At 45.0% G+C, this 22,910-nt stretch overlaps 1 protein-coding gene across 1 annotated transcript in view; it reads right to left on the reverse strand.

The window, feature by feature from the left end:
• Window positions 1–22,910, reverse strand: part of DISC1 (disrupted in schizophrenia 1) — a 289,071-nt gene that overhangs the window by 219,802 nt on the left and 46,359 nt on the right. The window contains exons 5-6 of the mRNA XM_012660159.1: window positions 14,866–14,995; window positions 11,350–11,585 (exon numbers count right to left, since the gene is read on the reverse strand). Of these exons, the coding sequence (XP_012515613.1) occupies window positions 11,350–11,585; window positions 14,866–14,995 (366 nt within the window). The remainder of the gene's footprint in view (window positions 1–11,349; window positions 11,586–14,865; window positions 14,996–22,910) is intronic.

The following is a 22,910-nucleotide window of genomic DNA, read 5'->3' on the forward strand; positions in this document are numbered from 1 at the left end:
AGATGGTCATTGCCAGATGCCTGATGTGGCCCCTTGACCTTGGACTTCCCAGCCTCCAGAACTATAAGAAATAAACCTCTGTTCTTTATAAATTACCCAGTCTGTGGCATTTTGTTACAGCAACACAAAATGGACTATGATAGCTGCATTAGGCATCTATTTGGTCAAAGAATCCCATGCCCCAATCAAATAGCAACTAACAACTGTTTACTCCGTTTCTCCAGATCCTGCCACATAGGGAGACCTATCTCAAGAGCCTTACAACAAACTTGAATCTGCACCCTCTCTTAGTAATATCTCCGATACTCCCCCTATATCCAGGCAAGAAGGCTCCTTCTCTGGGCCCTGCTATGTTAGAGGGCCCTGCCCCATCCTCCTTACGCTCAGTGGGAATCACCTATGGGACCGAAGGTACACGCTCACCCAGAGCTGGTCCAGGCAACGAAGACCAGAAGTGCCTTCCTGAAGAGCTGGGCACCTGCATCCTGCCAGGGCCTCCTCTCAGGGCACTGTTCCCTAGGCTGGACTGTGCTGCCATGGGCATAGGCCCAAGCAGAGGCTACTCTGAAGGGTCACAGGATGCAGCTGGGACACGCAGGCTGGTGTCCAGATGGAAAACCCATCACGGTGTGGGACAGCACAGGGGCAGGAAGACAAGGCAAACAGTTCCATTTGTCCCCTTGCTCTGGGACACAGTCTCAGGCAGGCCTGAATGGACTCCTTTAGTGTTATGCCCAAGAGAAACTATCTCTCACCCCATGTGCTCTTCTGTAGTTCATTAACACTTCCTCCTACCACCAGTAACCCAGCCATGACCGCCTCCAGCACCAGGCGCCAAGAGGCAAGTTCTTAGCCCCCAGCGTTAGACTCAAGGCCACTACCCACTGCCCCAAAGATGAGCCTGTGAAGAACAAATTCTGTTCCTGCTCTTATCTGGACCTCTGCTGCAAAGGAATATTAGTGACACTCAGAGAACGACACCACCAGCCCACTAACTTTCTGCAAGACTTTGACCAAGTCTATCTTCTTGCCTGTGTGTACGTGGCTTAATGCTGATGTCCTCTTTCAGCAAAAAGCTACAGGAGAGGAGGAATATCAATTGCATCTCCAAACATCATTGCATCTCCTCCCATTCCCTGTTCCATCCCGTTTCTTGTTTAGTAAAAATCAATTTAAGAAATGAAAGATTGTTATTGATGCAAACTAAAAATGACAGAAAGAACAAAGGACAGCTGTCTTAACACGGGCACTACTTAGGCCTTGAATTAAAAAAAAAAAAAAACAGGACTCTGCTGACATTAACAACCTGGCCAATTACCTCTCAGTCCTCTAGCCTTCTGTCAGAAGACAGGCGGATAAGAAAGTGACAGCTTTAGGAAGTGCAGGTTTATCTACTTGGCCTTTTTCCTTCCTTGGACCCTTTCATCCTCGCAGTTGATAATGTCACATGGCACCAGTGGGACATCCCTGGGGCACAGATGACAAAAATGCCACAAATTTCCTCTAGACGTCAGATGATCTCATAAAGGCACGACAGGGCATACGTATTCATCAAGAGTGAGCCATTCTACATAGCTGTAAAAATGACTCGAGCTGGTCATCTGAGACCTTTACTCTTAGGAGAGGAAGGGTGGTACAGTGGAGACAGATTTGTACTGAAAGGTAAATGCGCTGATACCTCTGTTGGCCATCCTTGTCCCCCTTGGTGAAGGACGTCACCTCTTTCCAGTTCAGTGATGGCCAAAGCCAGACAGTACGCTGGACCCAAGATGAACACTCATCTTCATGCGCATCAAATAGCTCATCTTTCTGAGATCTTGAGAGGAATGAAGTATAGAAAGACTGTTTTAAAAATCATTCAGACCAAACCATACCTGTATTACGGTAAAAGAATAGGGATCTGACACAAATTGAGCACACACCTTTTTAACTAGGACAAAGTAAGCATATTTGAAGTTTTTCTCTCTGGCCCAGGCAAAGAAGATTAAGTGAAAAAAACCAAAGTAAAATAGGCCAGGGAAATACCTGGACGTGTAACCCTTTGATTCTTTCTCTGGATATAGATCACATGTATCTGTGACTCACAACTGCACTGAATCTTTCTCTGAATTTCAAGGACCTTGTGTCCAAACTTTAGGATGCTACACTCTGTTACTCTCGAGTCCTTTTAGTAAAATCCAACTTACTAAGCAAGCTGAGAATGGGATGTCACATTTTATAAGACCATAAACTCTTCTTGATAAGATACAACCAAGGTAACTCATACAAGTACTCCCTGAAGAGATCACAGGGGAAGAGAGAGAGAGAGGAGAACATAAGGATTTCAAACCTCTTCTTGGAAAAGATTTCATGTGACTGAGGTGCTGATGTGAAGAGAGTGAACAGAGGAAGGGAGTGAGCCCTGATGCGGAGTTTGCTAGACTTGCTAAACTTTCCAACTTTTCCGACGTGAGTACAGCACACACATGTGCACACTCTCGTCCCGCGCCGTCGCTTGCCAATTCTCTGGCCCACTGGGAAGCTCAGCCTGATGTTACCGAGTCACAGTTTGCATCTAAGTCCAGTTCCGTCACAAACCACGGCTTTATTTTTAACTGATTAACTCAGTATTTGGCTTATCCAAATACTCCAACTGTTAATTCAACCAGATCTTTCTCGGTGCCTCTCAAACAACCGTATTCCAAACTAAAACGAAAATTCACGTGCCAAAAGCATTTGGACTCACAAACGTTTGTCTGCAGGAGATTTCGGTTGTTTAATAAAGAAGAAATGAGAGCAGGAGTCAAAGACATGAGTGGCCTTATGTTCAGATCATCGCCGCTCTGCGTCCTACCCCTTCCTCCCAAGTTATTTCGTAAGACCTTTTTACATGCAGTAAGGAAGTAAGTTACTGGCCTTTTATTTTTTGGAGACTGGAAATCAAGTGGGCTCCACCATTCAAACAAGATTTCAGTACTTGGACTCTAGGGCTTTTTTCTTCCTCCAAACTCCTGTGAGTTTAATCCTTAAAACACAGCAATTTGATCCAAGGGGAAAATGATCCTGCCTTCAGGCTCATTCTCTTAACTGAGCCAAAGGCAGCTTCATATTTCCATTTCAATCACTGCTCCCCACTTAATTCCGATTATTTAATAAGTAATGCCCAATCGCTCCCATGAATTTTAAAGAAATACCCCGAACTGCTTGCATTTCTATTTAATGCTAATCTGTTAATACATATTGTTTCTCCTACATTTCTAAGCATGTATACTTTCCATGACCATGAAGTGTGCCGGAAAGGTTGCACTTTCTGCTCTGGAATCATTTTCAATTACCTGCCATCTGGCTAAGAACTAGCATATGCACAGCTCAAGTTTGCACAGACAACTTTAACCTTACATTTCTCTCCGGCATCATTCAAAATCTATTGACAAAGCAACAGATCAGCCTGATTTTTGAAACTGGGGGATAGTTTGATTTCATTTCCTAAAACGTTTCCATGAGTAAACTAAAGATGGACACACTTTTTTGGATAAAGAATGCAAAAACAGACCATTGATGAACAAAATGAACAGCAGGAAAAAATCCAGTTGGCTGAACAAAGCAACTGAATAAGGAATTCAAACACCAACATCAGTATGACTCAAAGAGGAAGCTGAGAAAATCTGCCAAACAGGAAGTACAAAACAGTAATGATAGCGAAAGTCACGATGAAGGCTTAGCAAAAATGATCCCTGCATGTAAGACACAGGGCTCCCCTGCAAGTATCTAAAGGAAACCTAAAGGTTCTGGCTGGCTCTGGTCAGGGTCATCCCAGCAGCCTAGCAATCAGCACAGGGGAGATTAATCACCCTTCAGCAGCTGGGGAAGATGTGCTCTTAACTGATTAAATTCCTAGCAAGCAATGAGCTCGCTTTTCCAACCTGGGCATATTCCTGGGTCACTGCAAAGGGGTCTGTCTGAGCAGAGCTGAATTACCCTCTGCTGGAAGATCCTTAAACCTCTGCACTTCTCCCAGGACTTCAGCTCAAGGATGAAGAAGAATTCAGTCTGGTGTATTACATTAACATCTAAAAAGTTAAAGCAGGAAATAGTAACATACAACTTACAAACAGGAAAGAATAAGAGAATTTGATACAGGGAACAGAGAATTGTAGAAGACACCTAAATTACAAAGAAATTAAGTATAGGATAGTTCTCAAGATGATAATAATGAAAACTAAAAATTGAAATTGAGCAGTAGATTTTTAAAATAGGCCACATGCATTCATGTATGCAGAGTTGATCTGCAGCCATGATATTAGACCAGCTAGCATTTTAAGATGACTATCTCCCATTTTTGAGAATTCATGGGGCTCCAGTTGAAAATAATTAATCTGATACCTAAATTATAAAAGAGGAATAGATGAGTCTATAAATTACAAGCCTCCGAAGAAGAGCTACCTAAATAATAATAGTAGACTCATGTTTGTTTTCTTCCTTGAAGACAACAAAGCAGAGAATTTGTAAAATATTAAAATACATTATAAAATACATATCAACTTATTCACCTCCCTTGTTCTAAGTTTTTAAAAAATCGTCATAAATTTCACTGCAGCACAAAATAAAGTATTTTTTTTAAATCTGTAATTAAGATAGAATTCCTGCCTTGAGTTTCTCAGATACACTCAATGAAAACCAGAAATGAGGGCCCTGTTTTCTTGGGGACTCATGTTTCCTGGTGAGCAGCACCTGTACCCACCCAGCTAGGGGGGATTTTCTAATCCCTTCCTTCTTCTTCAACCCTTTTTTTTTCTTCACCAAGCTGCAGTTTGCTAGACTTTTCTCATCGCCTGTAATGATGACTTCCCTGGGAAATGGGAGGATAAAACGGTGAGCCGGGCTCCAAGCTCTGAGCAGTGGCTGCAGCACGAGTCCATTTGGGTCGGGGTTCTGGGCAGGCACAGCCTTTAGGGAAGAGCAGACCTGAGCGCCGCAGCCTGTGGACGATCACAGTCTGCCCTGGGAACTTCGTAGGGGACCTTATTTTGGGGCTCTTAGGAACAGAATTATTGGGGTTTTTTTTAAGCTGCTTATTTTAACCTATTTCATACCCTAAAGTGCAAAGTGTTCTAGAACCAGAAAGGACCTTCAGCACCATCTAGTTCAAACCTTCATTCCATACACGAGTAAGTTCCCTAGCCCTGGGGCCAGGCCTCGCGTTCCACCCGCTCTTCCTCTCTCACTCCTCTCTTTGGAACTGCTGACAGACCCCTCTGGCATGAGACAGTGTCCTGCTTGGTCTCCCTGGGCTGCCTGTTTTTCAAGACCCCTTGGCTCTGATCCCTCTCAGGTGACACCAGGTGCTCTGTGGGCCACAGAGACAACTATCCTTGGCCTGAAATGACATCCGTTTTTCCAGCCATGCTCTGCTGGGCTGGACTTCTTCCCACTGCTTAACTAAGCACTCCACCCAAGGCCATCAGTGTCAACCACCTGTCTCCCCCGACCCAATCAGAACTTGGCCAAAGATGTCAGAACACGTGCCACTGTGTGAATTTAGACCCTCAGCAGCCTCATCTGCAAAATGGACTTAATACCATTCTATTGCCTGATAGACCTTATAGGATTATTGTAAGCAAAAATGAACATTTTGTAAACAAGAGAGATATTAAATTTAACATATGGGCATCATTAGCAATCTACCTAAGAATGACAGACAGGATAAATACCTGCAGGGGGGTCCCAAACACTGCATGCTGCCTGTGAAGCGAAGCCCAAATTCGGGGACCCATCATCAGTCTAGCATTGCTCACAAGCTACTGTCTCACTGCATTAATTTATTGGGTAAAAGTATTTATCTGCCTCACGAATTCCTGGGAAAAGCAAAATGTCTGCTTTTTCGAGAAAGGTAAAACAAGTCAGAATTTCCTGGAACAGCTGCCAAGCTCTCCTCTTGCTCCAGACGATTTGCAATGCCCTCGGTCCCATAAAGCCATTGTTTCTGGCAAACCAACCAGGTGGAAGCAAAGACAGTGAGGAGAGAAAGACAAAGCCCAGAAGTGGAGATTAAAGAACAGCAATCACCATGATTGGAGAAGCAGCCTGGAGACCGCTGATGTGCCTCAGGGGCTTCTCTCTGCAGCCTCTGAGTTATCCCAGCATTATTCCAACGTGCGCAGCCTCGCACAGTCCCCGAGGTGGGCGACTTAACAGGACGCCAGGCACACAGCTGCCTCCGTGCAACCCTCTTCGGGAACCTCTGCCGCACTCCTCCCGGATTCGGGATCTGTTTTCCAATTCAGGCCTCGCTGTTTCACTGCATCTCCTCACTCTAATGAGATATGTATCTGAACAGAAAGTGGGATTATTGATTATTTTCCCCCCAGCCAATTGTGAGCTGCTGAATTTCGTTATTTCAAATCTCACTTGCAAGGAGGCTTGACACCAGCTGGGACTACGTATTGTGGAGCTGAGCGTGATGAGAATGGCCACAGCACCCTGTAGGGTTGGTCCCCCTCTCTGGGGAGCCCTGGGTAGGTCAGCTAATTGGGGGTGGGAAGCTGCAGGCCTAGCTCCTCCCCAGCCCAGTGGGGCAGAGAGAAGCCCCAGCGGCGTATCAGCAGTCTCCAAGCTGATTCTCCACTCGTGGTGACTGTTGTTCTTTAACCTCCACTTCTGGGCTTTGTCTTTCTCTCTTCTCTGTGTTTCCAACCAAGGCCCAGCCAGCCCCGCTGTAACCAGGGGTTGAGTTTGTTTCACACTTTGTGCCAATGGTTTGTAAAAAGATGTGATATGTTTCTTCCAAATGCACAACCAGAGACAATTCCTCCATGAGCTTCCAGAACACATTTCCCATGAAGCATGAAAATCCCAGGAGCTGAGGAATGAAGAATTCAACCACAGACGGACACACGCCAGGCGAGCATTTCTAAAGAATGTTAGCATCACACGCAGCCCTCCACGTCATCACGGCTGTTACTGCTGTAATTATTCCCACCCCACTTTACACTTACACGCATGGTCCCAGGCCACGCTCCCCTCGTTTTCTGGGCACATAAAACCAATGAAAAGCCAGGGGAGGCTGAGCTGATGGCCCTGGAGAGAGATGAGCTGCAAATTGCCACTCTCCTCAATTTATGCCAAATAAATAAACAGAACCTCACACCCATATGCAGGGATGTGGCCCACAGAAAATCTCAGAAACTGTCACCTGCTCCCTGGATCCCTCGTCTTTTCACTCCCCCATCTCTTGCACCCCCACATGGAAATCCCATTGACAAGAGTGCGAGTGGAGTCGGCTGGGATGGGACGAGAAGCACGGAGTTAGTGCAGGCAGAGAATCAGGCTCACTAGGTAAAACCGTCCTGCACCCCCTCATCAAAAGAAGCCATTAGGGAGAAAACAAGGAGCTTGTTTTAAAGCAGAGGAGTTGGAATCCCAGGGATGAAAGAAGCGCAAGTGAACACATCTATTAATTGGCTCCTGTCCCTTCACACACCCCTGCTCTGTCAGCTTACACACTATGGAGTTCCTGATTCTGTAGGTGCATAAAGTGTTCTCCTTTTGTTCATTGGAAGAAAACCATTTTTGTTGGCTCTACTCAAACGGTAGCTACGATGTCTCTGAGAAGACCGCACTGCTCGTCCTCCTGCTAAGTTATTTGATCCAGAACGCAGACATTGGAAAATTCAAAGAGCTGAAAATTTCCATTACAACACCCGGACAGAAAGCCACGAGGTCTCCTCGACCCAGCACACACCCTTTACTTCTAGCCCGTCTCTAACATTGGCCAGCAGATTCCCAAAAGCCACCATGAGAAATGACGGCCTCCATACAAGCCCACGGGTCCCTACCAGCGACACTACCAGAACTGTCATGTGCTATTAGGAAGTTTCTTTTCAAGCTCATGTGTGGTTTACCCAGGAAAAGAAGCATATCCTTCCCTTTGCGCTCACATGTCAGTGAGTTGAGTAAATCAGAAACAGCTTCTCTCCAGACAGCCCCTGAGTCTGTAGCTGGCCCCTACAAAAATCTTTATGGATGATGATAATAACGGTTATGATGGTGAGTGGCCGGTCGCTCCAGGCTATCATAATAATACCGGTCTCCACAACTTCTCTTCATGAGACTTCAAGATTTTCCTGTTTCATAGTTTTTCTGGATCTCTCCATCTCGCCTAAGAAGAAACTTCCAAACAACAAAGGCAGTTGTTGATGTAGATAAGATGGATTCATCTGGCTGGGGCACCTACTCTATATACTCCTTAAGTCAGTATTTTCTAAGAGACAGTCAATCCTTCATAGCAAAATTAAGTTAACAGGATCATGTCCGGTTAGTTAAAAATACTGGCCCCAGAATCTGTCTGATCTGTTAAGCCACAAGACTCTACATTGGCTTCTTTCAAATGCTCCAATTCTGTGACTCTATGCTGCATCCCATCAGCTTGGAAAAGGTGTACCTTCCTTCTCAAATGAAAAGCCCACGTAAGGATGATGGGTTTTTGCAGTTGATAATTATGGCAGGGACCAGTCTGATGCCTCACCTCCCTAGGGGGCAAGAAAGGAAGCTGACCAGTCAAAACTTGCACCTACACACCCCAAACTGCCCTCAGCCAGGGAGGTGCCTCCCTGCACCTCAAAATAAATTAGATTAATCCCAAGGGTCACTTCTTGAGGATCGCCCAGATAATAAGGATGTATTGGGGTGGTCACACCCCCACAACACAACTGCTCACCATTGAGTATCCCTGGCTGAAGGCGCCTGTGTAGCATTCTCACCGCAAGAGACAAAGGTCATGTTATTAACTGGCCATGTTTCTTTCTATCTCTGAACCTCGCTGGTACATTTCCTCCTGCCCTCTTCATGCAACATTTCCTCCTTATATGCCTAAGCATTCCTCTTACACAAAGCCTTCATTGTTTCTGAAATTGATGGAGATACCCAAGTTTTCCCATGGTCACCTCAGCACAAAAAAATCAGAGTCTGTTCTTGACCTGACCTCTGTAACCTCAGTGGGAACATAGGAATTTGGGATGATGGGTCCTCCCCAGAGAAGCCCCTAAATTGCAGTATGTTGAAGACCATCCCCATATCCAATTTCCCCAACAGTGTCATAAAATCAGATTGCCATAACTTTGAAAAGTCTTTCAAGGACCTATCCAATTGACCAGAGTGCTGTATTAGTGGGTAAAAGTCACACATTCATTCCCTCTCTGCATCTCTTCCTGGTTAAAAAGCAAGCCAGAGTACACAGGCAGGATAACATACCAGAAATGATAAAATCTGCATTCTTGGCTTAGCTCTATCAGCCTATCATAACGTGGAGTTTCTAGTTTTAGACTAGGAAAGAGAAGTAGGAGGAAAAATAACTTCCTTGGCTCTCTGGAAGGAAACCATCTTTCATTGGTGCAGACCCAAAGGCAGCCATACAGGTGTATGACATTGTCTCTTACTAGCTGCATCACCAGGGAAACTTTCTGAGTTTTTGTTTCCTCCACTGCAAAGCAAGAATAACAAGAATAGCCTGCCTATCCCAGCCAGGTGGTAGCTTAAGGGCAGTTAGGAAGGTGCAGGCAGGAGAGCACAAGACATATTCGAGAGATCGGTTTTGTTAGATGGAATTTGGCAACAATCGAAATCTCTCCCCCTTCTCCATGGGGACGAGCCATGGGGTTGGCAATAGCCGCCGGAACCTTAGGGTTAGAAGGTGCTATGGTTTTTTGGTCCTGCCAAGTCTAATGTTGACATTGGATCCCCAGTATTGGAGGCAGGACCTGTGGGAGATGTTTGGGTCATGGGGGCAGATCCCTCATGGAAGGCTCGATGCCATTCTCTCGGCAGTGAGTGAGTTCTCACTCTTCGTTCCTATGAGAACTGGTATTGAAAAGAGCCTGGGCCTCCTCCCCCCTCTCTTGTCTCCTTGCTCTGGCCACGTGACGCCAGCTCCCTTCACCTTCCACCATGCATGGAAGCTTCCCGAGGCCCTCGCCAGAAGCAGATGCTGGTGCCAAGCCTCTTGTGCAGCCCACAGAACGGTGAGCCAAATAAACCTCTTTTCTTTACAAATGACCCAAACTCAGGTATTCCTCTATGGCAACACAAATGGACCAAGGCTGACGGGGAATGGAGGAGAGCCTAAATAACTCCCTAGAATAGCAGGTGCTTGCATAGACTGGACAGGATGTGATATGTGTATAAGAGGGAACAGTCACTCACTAAGTAGATTCATTGGGACAGGCAGTTTGAAGGCCTGCAGGAGACTGAAATATTTCCAATAAAAGTGACAAGCAGGAAGCATAATAAGGTGCTTACTACTGTCCGGCCACTGCTGTAAGGGTTTTATGGGTATTAACTCAGTTCATCCCTGCAACAGCCCTATAAGGTAGGTGTATTATCATCCCTTCCCCCAAATCAGCCGACAAGCGGTTGAGTGAGGATTCAACCTTCGACCCCAGACAATCAAATAGCAGAGTCCATATTCTCAAGCACTACAGGTGGTGAGTTCTATTAAGTATTTTCCTCAGTGCAATAACCAAGCAGAGCATTAATCCCTCTCCTTGTTCTACACCCACAGCACTTGCAGTCCTCACTACCCAGCTGCGTATCCAGTCAGGTACTACTCACTTTTTTGGTCCAACATGTGTAAGTGAGTGTTCTGTCTGTCTCCAAAGTAAGATTATGAGCTCCTGAAGGGCAAAAGGTAGATGTGTGTCTTATGGACAGATACACATACTCATCTCATTCCCTGTGAGTAGATGAGTAGATGAGAAACCAGACTTTGAGTTTTAATGAACAGGAGTTTAAGTATCAGTTTTCCCTCTTATTACTTAGGACTTTGGGCAAATTATTAACCTTCTTAAACTTTTTTTTCCTCATCTGTAAAATGGACATAATAACAGAAGCCATTTACAGAGCAAAGCTTAGCACAGGACCTGGTATGTAGCAGGTGCTCAGTAAATCCTAGCTGTCAGTAACAATTCATTCTTCCAGATGGAAACATCGTCATTGAATCTCCCTTTCTTAATGGCTCCTTCCCTTGGTGAGAGGCATAGTTTACCTCTCTCCATATTATGGTCCCCAGTAGAGGTTGGCTTCAGAATCTCTAACCAACTAAACTCCAGGAGCTCTCAAAGGGAGAGAGGCTGCCCCTGGGGATGGGGAGGAATGCCGGCATTCAGCAGGCTGGGTGGCTGGGGTGTGAGATAACTTGCAATGCTCAGAAGTGCGCCATACAATGAGGAATTTTACCACCCAAACAACAATAGTTCTTCCGTTGAAAAATACAGACTGTTTAGAAAATATTCATAGATGAGAGCAGCAGACAAAACCATTCCAATAAACAGGTCAAAGGGGTGAGTGGTCCCAAATCAGTTATGGGATCTCCGGTACCTCCTTATGTTTTCGGGTGGCTCCGCACAGAAGGGAATCTGATTGGCTGAGGCCAGGGTGTCCTGCAAGGCCGTGATGACCTCCTGCAGCTGGCCCAGGGACAGCCGGCACATCAGGGGAGTCAGGTCGCAGCCCCGCCACTGGAGTTGTTGTTCTTGCTCCTCTATTTCCCTTCTCAGCTGTTGATCTTTGGCTTCCAGCACAGACATCCTTGCTTGGAGAGCTTCGATTTCTGTCTGTAGAGAATGAGGAGACCAGATTTTATAAATTGACCCTGCTCATGGCAAACTGTTCTATGAATAATGACTCATTTAAATGAGAATTGGCCAGATGCACCAGCGGCGCGGAGCTCTCCTTCTGAGGCAGGCAGATTTTTGGAGGTTTGCTGAACTGGAAAAATCATTCCGGCTTTATATTCCTAATGAGTTGGCATAAGGAGAAACATTCCCTCCCAAGCATTAAATAACTCTGGTGGGGGGGTGAGCCAAGAACTTAACTTGGAAGAACCCAGCAAATACAAAATGACTGACTTCAGTTTAGACGGGAGAGTTGGAAGACAGGGCAGCACGCATCGCACACTTGAGATGCAGGCTAAGCCGGTAACATTAGCCACAGACCAAAACAAAAGAGGCAAACAATCCCGGGTGGGTCTGTCCCCAAATATAAGAATTTAGAGTACAGAAAAAGGTGAAAAAAAGAAAAACCTCCTGGCTTCTTACGTCTACAAGATTGAGAGAACAATGAGATGCTGCAGATAGTGCCATGCAGTCTAAAGTTCATAAAAATAGTAAATAAATTTAATTTCCATTAATATAGCAAGCTGAAGTCCAAATAATCCATAAAGTATCATCTAATCTTAAGGTCAACGTATAAAACAAGCAGCAGGTAACTGAACACCATCCTGTGCACAGCGGCATAGGAGGTAATCGTCTCACTGCCCGTGTGATTCTGAATGAAAAATCGGACTCTCTTAACTAACATATTCCCACGTTCCAGGCATCGTTTTTGGCTGATAAGAGCACAGCTCTAATCCTAGGCGTCTGCCCGTCTCTTATCCACGATCTCTCAGCCCCAAAGTGCAGAGCACCTACAACTGCGACCTCCAGAGCCCACTGCCAGTACAGGGTGGGGAGGAGGATGAGGTACTGAACAGGTACCAAGACGCTCTAAGAAAATAATGCCTCATTGCCGCCATTGCTCCCAGAGCACGGTATTACTCACGGGGTCTCTCAGCTGACCTCCCTATTCCTGCTTTTACTTCCTATAGCCTATTCTTTTCTTTTTCTTTTTTTTTTTTTTTTGGTTTTTTTTAACTGTGGTAAAATACAACATAAAATTCACCATCTTAACCACTTTTAAGTGTACAGTTCAGTGGCATTAACTGCATTCACGTTGTTGTGCTGCCATCACCACCGTCCACTCCAGAACTCATTTCCTCTTGCAAAACTGAAACTCCACATCCACTGAACCATAACTCCCCATTCTGTCCCCGCCCTCAGCTCCCAGCAACCACCCTTCTACTTTCTGTCTCTATAAATTTGACTCCTCCAGGAACCTCATATAAATGGAGTCACACAGTATTTCTTCTTTTGTAACAGGCTTATGTCACTTAGCAAGATGTCCTCAAGGATCATCCATGTTGTGGCAGGTGTCAGAATTTCCTTCCTTCTTAAGGTTGAACAGTATTCGATCGTATGCACATACTACACTTTGTTTTTCCATTCATCCATCAGTGGGCATTTGGGCTGTTATCACCTTTTGGCTACTGGGAACATGCTGCTATGAACACAGCAGATATACAAATACCACTCTGAGTCCATGCTTTCAATTTTGGTGGTAAATACCCAGAAGGGGGATGGATGGATCACATGGTGATTCTATTTTTAATTTTTTAAGGAAGCTGCATACTGTTTTCCATAGTGGTCCTATATCCTATTCCTAACAAAAGCGTCAAAGCAATTCTTTACAGTGAGGTCAGATCATGTCACTTCACTGCTTAAAACCCTCCAGTGGCTCCCAATTGCAATAAGAGGGAAGTTCAAGTCCTTATAAGGCCCCTGTACTTCTGACTTCCTCCTGTATGGCCTCACTTATGCTATTTGGGCCACACGGGCCTCCCAGCTTCCGCTGAGCACATGAGACAAACTCCACTGTAGGCCTTCATGTGGCTGTCTCTCTGCCCAGCCTGCTCTCATGAGAAATCTCTGCATGGCCTCCTTCTCCTTTCTCAAGTGTTGACTTCAACTTCACTGCTCAATGAGTAGACTCTATCACCCCATACCCTGGTCTATGCATTGTGGCTTTTACCACCCTACAACGTGCTAGTTATCTACTTTAGGTATTTATTATGTTTATCACTTATTGTCTGTCTTCCATTCCCGCCCCCACTAGGACAGAAGCTCCCCAGGAATCCCAAGCATTTCACACAGTCTGGCAAATAGTGGAGACTCAATAAATATCTGGTGAATAAATGAATATTCAAGCACCTTTCCCCAGAGTGCTTCAAACACAAAGTACCCTGGGCTAAAATTATTTTCTGTACACACTGACATTCTCAGGAATTGTGTAGACCTTTAAGTGGTGAATGTTGTTAAAAACCAAAAACCAGATTTCATATTTTCAGCACTCACTGAATATGTACGTAAATACTCAGTTTACCAGGGAATTATTTCCAAATTACAATGACTTTTGCCTCCCTCTGCTACCTCGCCATTGTAGTGACGTGGGGGGGCAAGCTCAGATAATAACACTCTGCATGGCAGAAGTAACTCGTCCAAGCCCCCATAACTTGTCTAAACTTGTTCAGCTATGTAGAGCCTAAGCCAGGATTTGGACTGGGGCACTGAAGACCCATGCTTTCTATGAAGTCACACTGCCTCTAATCCACACACCCTCACTGCTCCTGTTCCTGCTGCAGGCCTCCAGGCTCAGGCATGCATGGACCCAGTTTCAAGGTCCCCTCCCTCTGGAGAGCTCCTAACTGACCTCTGGCTGGAACTAGGTGCTGCACCCAGATTTCTAGCCCCTGGACGATCCTTGGGCAACTTTCATCCACTGCTCTGGGCCAACCCTGGGTTTCCATGTAGTCTGCTAATCATGCCTTGCCCAGCCCAGACTTAACAACTCTTGTCTCTTAACAACTGCTGCTCACAATGCACCATGATAGGAATTTCCATAAAGGATTTTCACAGCGCAGAGCTCTTTCTGCCTTTAATGGAAGCTTCTAAAGGTCAAAATGATAAGAGGTGACAAATTGGCCTGGCAGACAAGGAACACATATTCAAAAGGTAATGAGGAATATCGAAAACAGGCACAAAACGCTGCTGAGCTTTCAACTCTTGTTTGTAATGAGATTCCTACAAGCCCTCTAGTCATTCCCACTGTCTCTCCTTTTAGTCCTCCCGGCTTGACAGCCAAGGCTCTAATTGCTATACTCAAGCAAAGACCCACTTGGCTGCATTGGACGGAAACGGATAAGAAAAACGTCATCCTATTGAAGATCCTTCACCTGCTCACCTGTAACTGCTGCTTCTCCTGAAGAAGCCAGTCTCGCCTCGTGATGGACACATGCAGGTTGTCCTGAGCAGTGGGTTCCAACGGCCAGGGATCCATTCTGAGCGGGGCTTGGCTGTCATCACTGCCGGCCCTTAAAGTAACACGTACATATATATTAGTACAGGTGCAGAGAAGCTAAAGTCCCTCAGGTCGACAAGTATTTTAAGAGTAAGAAATCTCACCAAGCAGTCCCCAGCCATTCTCATCCTTAGGAGGTATCTACCTATCCTTAGGATGAGGTCCCTTATGTAAGTTTCTGCTTTAATCACAATCTGTTGGGGCTTTTGCTTTTGCCCATAGCCAAATTTCTGTTATTAGACCTGCACTGTACACTACAGTAGCCCTTGGCCACATGTGACATGTGCTTAGCCCAAATTAAAATGTGCCAAAAGTGCAAAACACACACTAGATTTTTTTAAAGTTAGTAGCAACATAGAGAGTGCAAAATAACTCACTAGTAATATTTTTAGTTTCATTACATATTGCAATGATAATATTTTAGATATATTGTGTTGAATTTAATATATTATTAAAATTAATTTCACCTATTTCTTAATTTTTTTCATGTGGCTACTAGATCATTTAAAATCATGCATGTGGCTCACATTATATTTTATTAGACAGCACTGCCTTGGACCATCCAAACGGGGCCAAATTCTAGAGCTGATGGAGAGTCAAAGGAAGTGTGACTGATTTGCAGGTGCTTGGGTCAGAGTTCCTCAGAAAAGATTTGCTAAAGGACTGTTGAAACCACTGGAAACCTGCTTGGCTCCTGCTCTTGCTCCTGCTGTAGGTGACATATTTGGTGACAGCAATGCTGGTAAAAATGTGGGCATAGACTTGAGCCTTATGCTGGTCACCTGCCTTTACAGAAGTCTTGTCTGTGTTTATCATCAAAGAATCACAAACTCATCATTAAAGCATTCAATTCAGTACGGGTGAGCAGGAAAAAAAAGTTTACCCTAAGCAGAACTATGTCAGCAATTTAAGAAGCTAAGAAAACACCAACTAAAACTAAAAGGTAAAAGACAAGTTGAGAAAAAATATTGCCACACACATGCCAGAAAAAGGAATAATATTGCTAATTTAGAAAGATTTCTATTAAATCAAGAAGGAAAACACAAGTGCACCAATCAGAAATTCCAAAAAAGGAATTACAAAGGGTAGAGCGTTGAGGAAAATGTTTATCATCAAAAATGGTTCTAAATGCAAATCCGAAAAACACAAAATGTCACGTTTCACCTAACAAACTGGCAAAGGTTTACACAAACCATAATTCGTTGGTGAGAACAGGGAATAAGAATGAGAATTAAACTTTAGTGTAACTTTGGATCCCACGTTCTCACTTAAGAATCGACTGTATGGAAATACTCGTAGATGTACACAAAGATCAGCTACCAAAATATCCCATTTTCTCTTAGCAGCCCAAACTGACATCACAGTAGCTGTTCCCCCACAGCAGGGTCAGTGCAGTAAACCATGGCACAGCCCCCCGAGGAAGGCTATGCAGCCACCAAAAGTAGGTCACACAAGAAGTATCGGCCTGGCGCGGTGGCTCACACCTGTAATCCTAGCTCTCTGGGAGGCCGAGGCGGGCAGATTGTTTGAGCTCAGGAGTTCGAAACCAGCCTGAGCAAGAGCGAGACCCCGTCTCTACTAAAATTAGAAAGAAATTAATTGGACAACTAAAAATATATAGAAAAAATTAGCCGGGCATGGTGGCACATGCCTGTAGTCCCAGCTACTGGGAGGCTGAGGCAGGAGGATCACTTGAGCCCAGGAGTGTGAGGTTGCTGTGAGCTAGGCTGACGCCACGGCACTCACTCTAGCCCGGGCAAAAGAGTGAGACTCTGTCTCAAAAAAAAAAAAGAAGTATCAGCATGAAAAATGTTCACTGTTTATTGTTATTTTTTCTAAAGCAGGTTTTATGGCAGTATGTATAATATACATAAAAATAATGTATATATAAAATAAAAGACAGAAAAATATCCACCAAAATGCCATCGGCTCTTATCTCTGGGGATGGGATTACTTGTTTCAGTCAGTCTTTTCTGAAGTTTCTATAGTGAGTGAGTACGTCTTATTTTTGTAACTATAATAAAACATGTTTTCCATCACATACACCAAGTAGCTGCATTAGTGATTTAAATATTTTAACACAGCCAACCTGTCCTGTGGCTCTTGGACATGGCTGTGTTTTAAATAAATCCCGTCAATACGTTCATCATCGAAGCCATCTTCCCTTGCAGAGGAGCAGGTATCTGTAGCTTCTGACACTTTGAAGCATAAACTCAGTATCCAAAAAAGGCCAAATTAAACCTTTCCCTCCTCCCGTGCACTCTCCTTACACACAGCTAGATCTTATCTGCCACATCTGTCCTTACTTCGGGGCTCAGGGACAAGCATGCAGCTGCATGTTCTTATTGGTATGTACACATGTGGTCTCACTACCTCTGCATTTCTTAGAAAAGAAAATGATCCTAATACGTGTTGTGCTATGTTCATCTCCTTTCAGTCTTGCCCCATGTCATGCATTCATTCAGAAAAAGAAAAAAATATTACTAAGCCCACCTAGTATGTGCTGGGGACACAACAGTAAACAGAACGTGGTTCTTCCAGGGAGCAGGGAAGACAAATGTATCAACAGAAAAATTACAAGGCAATGTGGAAATGCCTGATCCAAAAAGCAGACCAATTACTGAAGACTTTTTCTTTTTTTTTTTTTTTTGGAGACAGAGTCTTGCTCTGTTGCCCAAGCTAGAGTGAAGTCATGTCATCATAGCTCCCTGCAACCTCAGACTCCTGGGTGCAAGCAATCCTCCTGCCTCAGCCTCCCTAGTAGCTGGGACTACAGGTGCGTACCACCACGCTCAGCTAATTTTTCTATTTTTAGTAGCGACGGTGGGGGGAGGGGAGGGAGAGATGGTCTCACTCTTGCTCAGGCTGGTCTCGAACTCCTGACCTCAAGCAATCCTCCTGCCTTGGCTCCAAAAGTGCTGGGATTACAGGCGTGAGCCACCATGCCTGGTCCCAATTACTGAAGACTTTAAAGGCTGGGATGACTCTCCCACTTCCTGAATCTTAACATGGCACTTACAAAGTAAGTGACCCAGCCAACCTTGCTTCCAGGAAGCAACCCTAATATTTTTAGAAACAATACTACAAAATATGTCACCTCAGCATTTCTAAGATAGAAAACAGTAGCTCCAGAAAAAGGAACCTCACTTTTATTCCTGTGCCTGACACAGATGCAAATTCTCTGAATAATCTTGAAAGTCACTTACTTACTGTAACAGACGATGCGATTTAGAAATGTATTTTCTGTTCCATGTGCTTAAAGGCAAATGACAATAGTAGAAGTAAAAAAAATGTTGAAACTGATACTAATAAAGTAAACTGCTATGAACTGAGAATACATGGTACACCGGACAGTGTCACTTTTATCTCACTCACTTCTCACTGCAGACCTAGGATGAAGGTGTTATTATTACAGTTTTGCTGATGAGGAAACGGAGTCTCAGGGAGGTCAGGTGACTTGCCCATGGTCGCATAGGCACCGTATGCCATAGGTTCTCAGCAAGATCAGCAACTTGTTTCCCAAGCTTCCAGCCATGACCCACGACGCCCCTTGACTGATCCCCTCCCGGCTGTTCAGGGGGCGCTGCGTTGCGGCAGGGAGCGCACAGCCCGTGGAGGCGAAGGCCAGCGTTTGGGCCTTGCTTCTGCCTTTTCCTAGCCAAGTGTCCCTGGACTTACCTAATCTCTCTGAACCTTACCTTAAAATGAGAATGCTGACCATGATAATAAAGAGCATGCCTTCCCTACACAGTCGATTATAGGGATTAAATTTGTTCACCAAATGACCACTGAGCATCTACTGCATGTAGACCCCACCCTCTCGCTGGGACCCTATGGGACTGAGACAGAGCACCTGTGTCCTCAGGGAGTTTCCTCTTGGCATCCCCACTCTTCAACGTTTGCATCGGGAAAATGAACACTGTGCTCATGTCCAGCGGACACACTTCCTCCGCAGGGAAGCAAAGATTAAAGATGAAATATGTCCAAGAAGAGGAAATGTCTGGAACTAAACCATCCCCAGCTACTGGCATCTGTGGGATGGCACGCACTTCCTCCCCTGGGCTCCAGAGTCGCAGCCTGCTTGCAGTCTCCTATTCTCGACTCTGAGCCCAGGGAGCAAAGGGACTGAGCTCATCTCCCAGCGATGTCCCCAGTGCCCTGAACCAAGTAGGGGCCTAGCAAATATTTGTTGTTATGATTTAATGAGTCCATGGCCTAGAAAATCCAGAAGTCGTTTATATTCACTTTTCTATTGCACTAGATCATTTCTTTGCACTAATTTATTTCCCAATTTGCTCTGCTTATGCTAATATTAAGAGTTTCCTGAATTTCCTAAATAGATACCATCTGGGTTGGGATGAGAGTTATTGAAAGAAATCAACACAGAATTGAAAATTAGCTACAGAAGAGCTACAGGTGGGAATTCTCTATATTATCGTTAACCACATTCATTACTTAATCCATAGAAAAGCCCCTGCGATTAACCAAAACTCCTCTGTCTGTCTCTCATATCCTTACTCCAGGAACAGAAAGGGGTCCACAGCCGGCTGAGTGATGGCCCCAGGACACACCGTCACTCAGTAACGAAGCAAGGGACAGGCTTCCGTCTCTCAAATCTTCAGTCCTCTGAGTCATGCTCCCTCTCCCTTCGACAATGTTGTTCCCTTTATATTTAATAATTCTCAATGTGTAATCCCTGATGTCAGTGCAAATTAGCATCGCTGCTATAAACTAATCAGTATGTAAAATGAGCAAATCCCTCAGGGCAAGAATTAAAAACATGCAGGGCAGACCGTTGGAACAGCACTCGTTGCCAACTAGGACTCAAGTGCCTAAGATGCCACTCTCAGGCCCAAGGGTTCGTACAGGTCCCCATCTGGGCCTTCCTGGTACTGGAAAAATCTTGGCCCTTCTACTCTCCTGTCCTTTCTATCAATAATTTAAAGAAGGATAAAACCCATTTGTGAAATAGGAACATACACAACAGGAAAAAATTTAGCTCCTAATTGCACAGGAGAAAATGTTTCATTCCATTGATACAACATTCACAGTGTGACTGACGGGAGTACATATTTCAGTAATATTGAAATAAAGCAACCACCTGAGTGTCAGTGGCTCCCGTGCCAGGTTGCTAACGAGAGTGCGCCTGTGATGAATCTGTATTGCCGCCTTGTCCCCAGCCCAGCACGCAGGCCCCAGGGCCCTCCAGTGCCCTTGGCTTTGCTCGGTGGGCTGCCTCCCAAAGTCTTTGTTAGCAAGAATGTCGACGGGGCGGAGAGGCCAAGCAATTGGTCTGTGAGGATACCCTGCCCCAGAACTGCTCATGGCGATGCTGTGGTTCAGGCAGCCTCATGTGCAACACAGAAGGTCCCTTTCTCAGACCCTAATGGTGCCAGTCTTCACAGTACAGGAAAAATTGCTGTTTTGTGCCACTGCTGGAATCATAAAATTATAGTCTCAGAAAGCACCAAAATTATTGGAGCCAATGATCTCATAGTTACAGTTAGAAAAAGGAGGCCCAGAGGGAGTGCCACACAGTCCAGACCACTGTTTCTGGCAACAAGAGTTGAGCATGGCCCTCGAGAACAACATCGCTAATCACAGCTCCCTGTTGATGACAACTCTATCAAACGTACGTCATACGACTTGTGTGTTTCCATCTCTCCCTCTTCGGGAGGATGGTGCTAAAGAAGTGGTTTGGGCCAGTTGTAGGACCACGGAAGTGTGCTTTAAACCTAGAAATAGCTTCCTCATCCAACAAACAATGTCATAAATTACCAAGGCCACTCTGAAAGCACAAGAGAATATTGAAAAATTGCCAGGGACAACAGGTAACTTTGAGATTCTTCTTTAAATGTATGATTTGGGTCTAAAACATAAGGAGCATGGAGTAGAAATCACATTCCTGCGGAAACCGATCTTCATTGTGTTATACGGTCATATCCACTGATAGAAATGACCCCCTTTCAAGAGAGAATATTTGTTTGGGTTTATGACAGTTACTCCTGATGCCACTGGCCTCAGGACAGATGTCAGCTGAATTTCAATGAAGAAGATGACATGGGGGACGTTTATTTGGAAGCTTTTATTTATAATCCATTAGTTCCAAAACACAATCTGAGGAGTCCTCTGTGGCTAACCTCAACGTATTCTTGTCTTATTCTCCTTTCTCCCTTCCCTTCTTGTGGCCATGACGAGGGGTCCAGAGTCGGTCTCCTGGGCGTAGGACACATGGTATACTAGTGGCCTTTTCTGCTCCCCATCTCCAACTCTAATTCGGGGTTCAGAAACATATCCTGATACTTTGGTAATAATGATAAATTCTTCTGCCTTATCATAGCCATCTTGTTTTATTTCCTTGGTAAAATGTGTCCGTAACTGTTATTTTCTACTCTTGCACAATGTGTATGGATTCCAGTATGTGAGCTGAGAGCTGATCGTCACTGAATTCTGTGACACTGAATTCTGGCATGGTCCCTACACAGCAACCAAAGGGAAATAAAGAACCACATGTTTCAAAGGGAATCGAGAAGGAACTAGTCAGAGGAAGAAGGGCTCAGTCCAAAAGCATCATGACGCTGCACCTCATTCATCTTTCCTGTTCCCACCTCACAGGAGATATGCGAGCAGGAAATAGTTGGACAGGCAAACCAGAGCTCTGCTTTGATAAGCACCCCTGGAAAAAACCATCGTGTACCTTTGTTTTAAACTTCGTTGTGTTTTGTTTGCTTGTGTTTTAAGTTATCCACTGGGAAAACATCTTTGATAAACAAAAACCAGCTTGCACGCACACAGGTGCACACAATTTAGCTTATAGAAGTGACCAGTGTTAATCACATATTAGTGAAGATCCAATGGAAAACACACAGCACGTATGATTAGAAAAATTGAAAACTATTAATAGGAAAAAAATTATTAGGAAAATATGTAATAGTAGGCCAACCCCCTCTCTTAGGAGGAAAGAAAAAATAAATTTCCTTTGACTGTGTGCAAGAGACAGTGGGAACAGATGCCTCTCTGTTGTCTGCTGATCCTTGCTATGACAGCACATGGGGGTGTAATTTTTCCTTTTGCTCCAGAATTAGAAACTAAAGCTGAAGGACACAGGCTTAAATGTGCTCCATTCTAAATCTCAAATGAGGAAGTGGCGTGCCCCACTCCAGGAGCTACGCAGGCGGTACTGCCACAACCAGCCGCCACTCTCAACACCCACCCAACCCCTGGCCGTGCAGGAAACAGAGTCTTCATGAGAGATGCGTTTCCCTCCCCTACTCCTGGGAGCAAGGAGGCAGTGAATCACCCCACTCAAACCAAGAGGAAAAAAATCCAGTGGACTCACCCCTAAAGATTGGGGTGCCCTGCAGGAAGGAAGACTGACATCTACTTCTCCAACATGGCTATCTGTCTATAATTGGGTTCTCCTAACAGAAGAGCCAGGGTCAAGGATCTGAATGCAGGTGGTTTTCTGGAGAAGTGATTCCCAAGAAACTGGAGTGAGGGAGTGAGAAGGAGGAAAAGTCAAGAAAAGGTGCATTATGAGGTGATCACTACATGGGCAAATGGAACGCAAGCCCAATAGGAACCTTCTAGGGGGAAAAAAATGTGTGCAGCATGTCTCAGAACTGTCCCCCTAGAGGCTGAGGAGGCCGAGACATTCGTCAAGGGTTACCCTAGGTGGAATCATCTGTCCCCCACCCTTCCTCACAGGGCTTCAGACAACACCTGCTGCAGATAACCCTGATAAACCTGCTGGGTGCCTGAGTGCAACACCCAGAAAGCACCATCCCTAGCAGGAAACCAGCAGGCGGCCAGGGGCCCTGGACATAAGCATCAGCAGTGTCTGCTACAAAAGCTGCTTAAACAACACACTTCTGATGCATTGCTGCCCCCTCGAGCAGGGATAAGGGAATGGGAGCAACATGGTAGGG

The sequence above is a fragment of the Propithecus coquereli genome, unplaced genomic scaffold, assembly GCF_000956105.1.
Source record: "Propithecus coquereli isolate 6110/MARCELLA unplaced genomic scaffold, Pcoq_1.0 Scaffold66, whole genome shotgun sequence".
In the NCBI taxonomy this organism is placed as follows: Eukaryota; Metazoa; Chordata; class Mammalia; order Primates; family Indriidae; genus Propithecus; species Propithecus coquereli.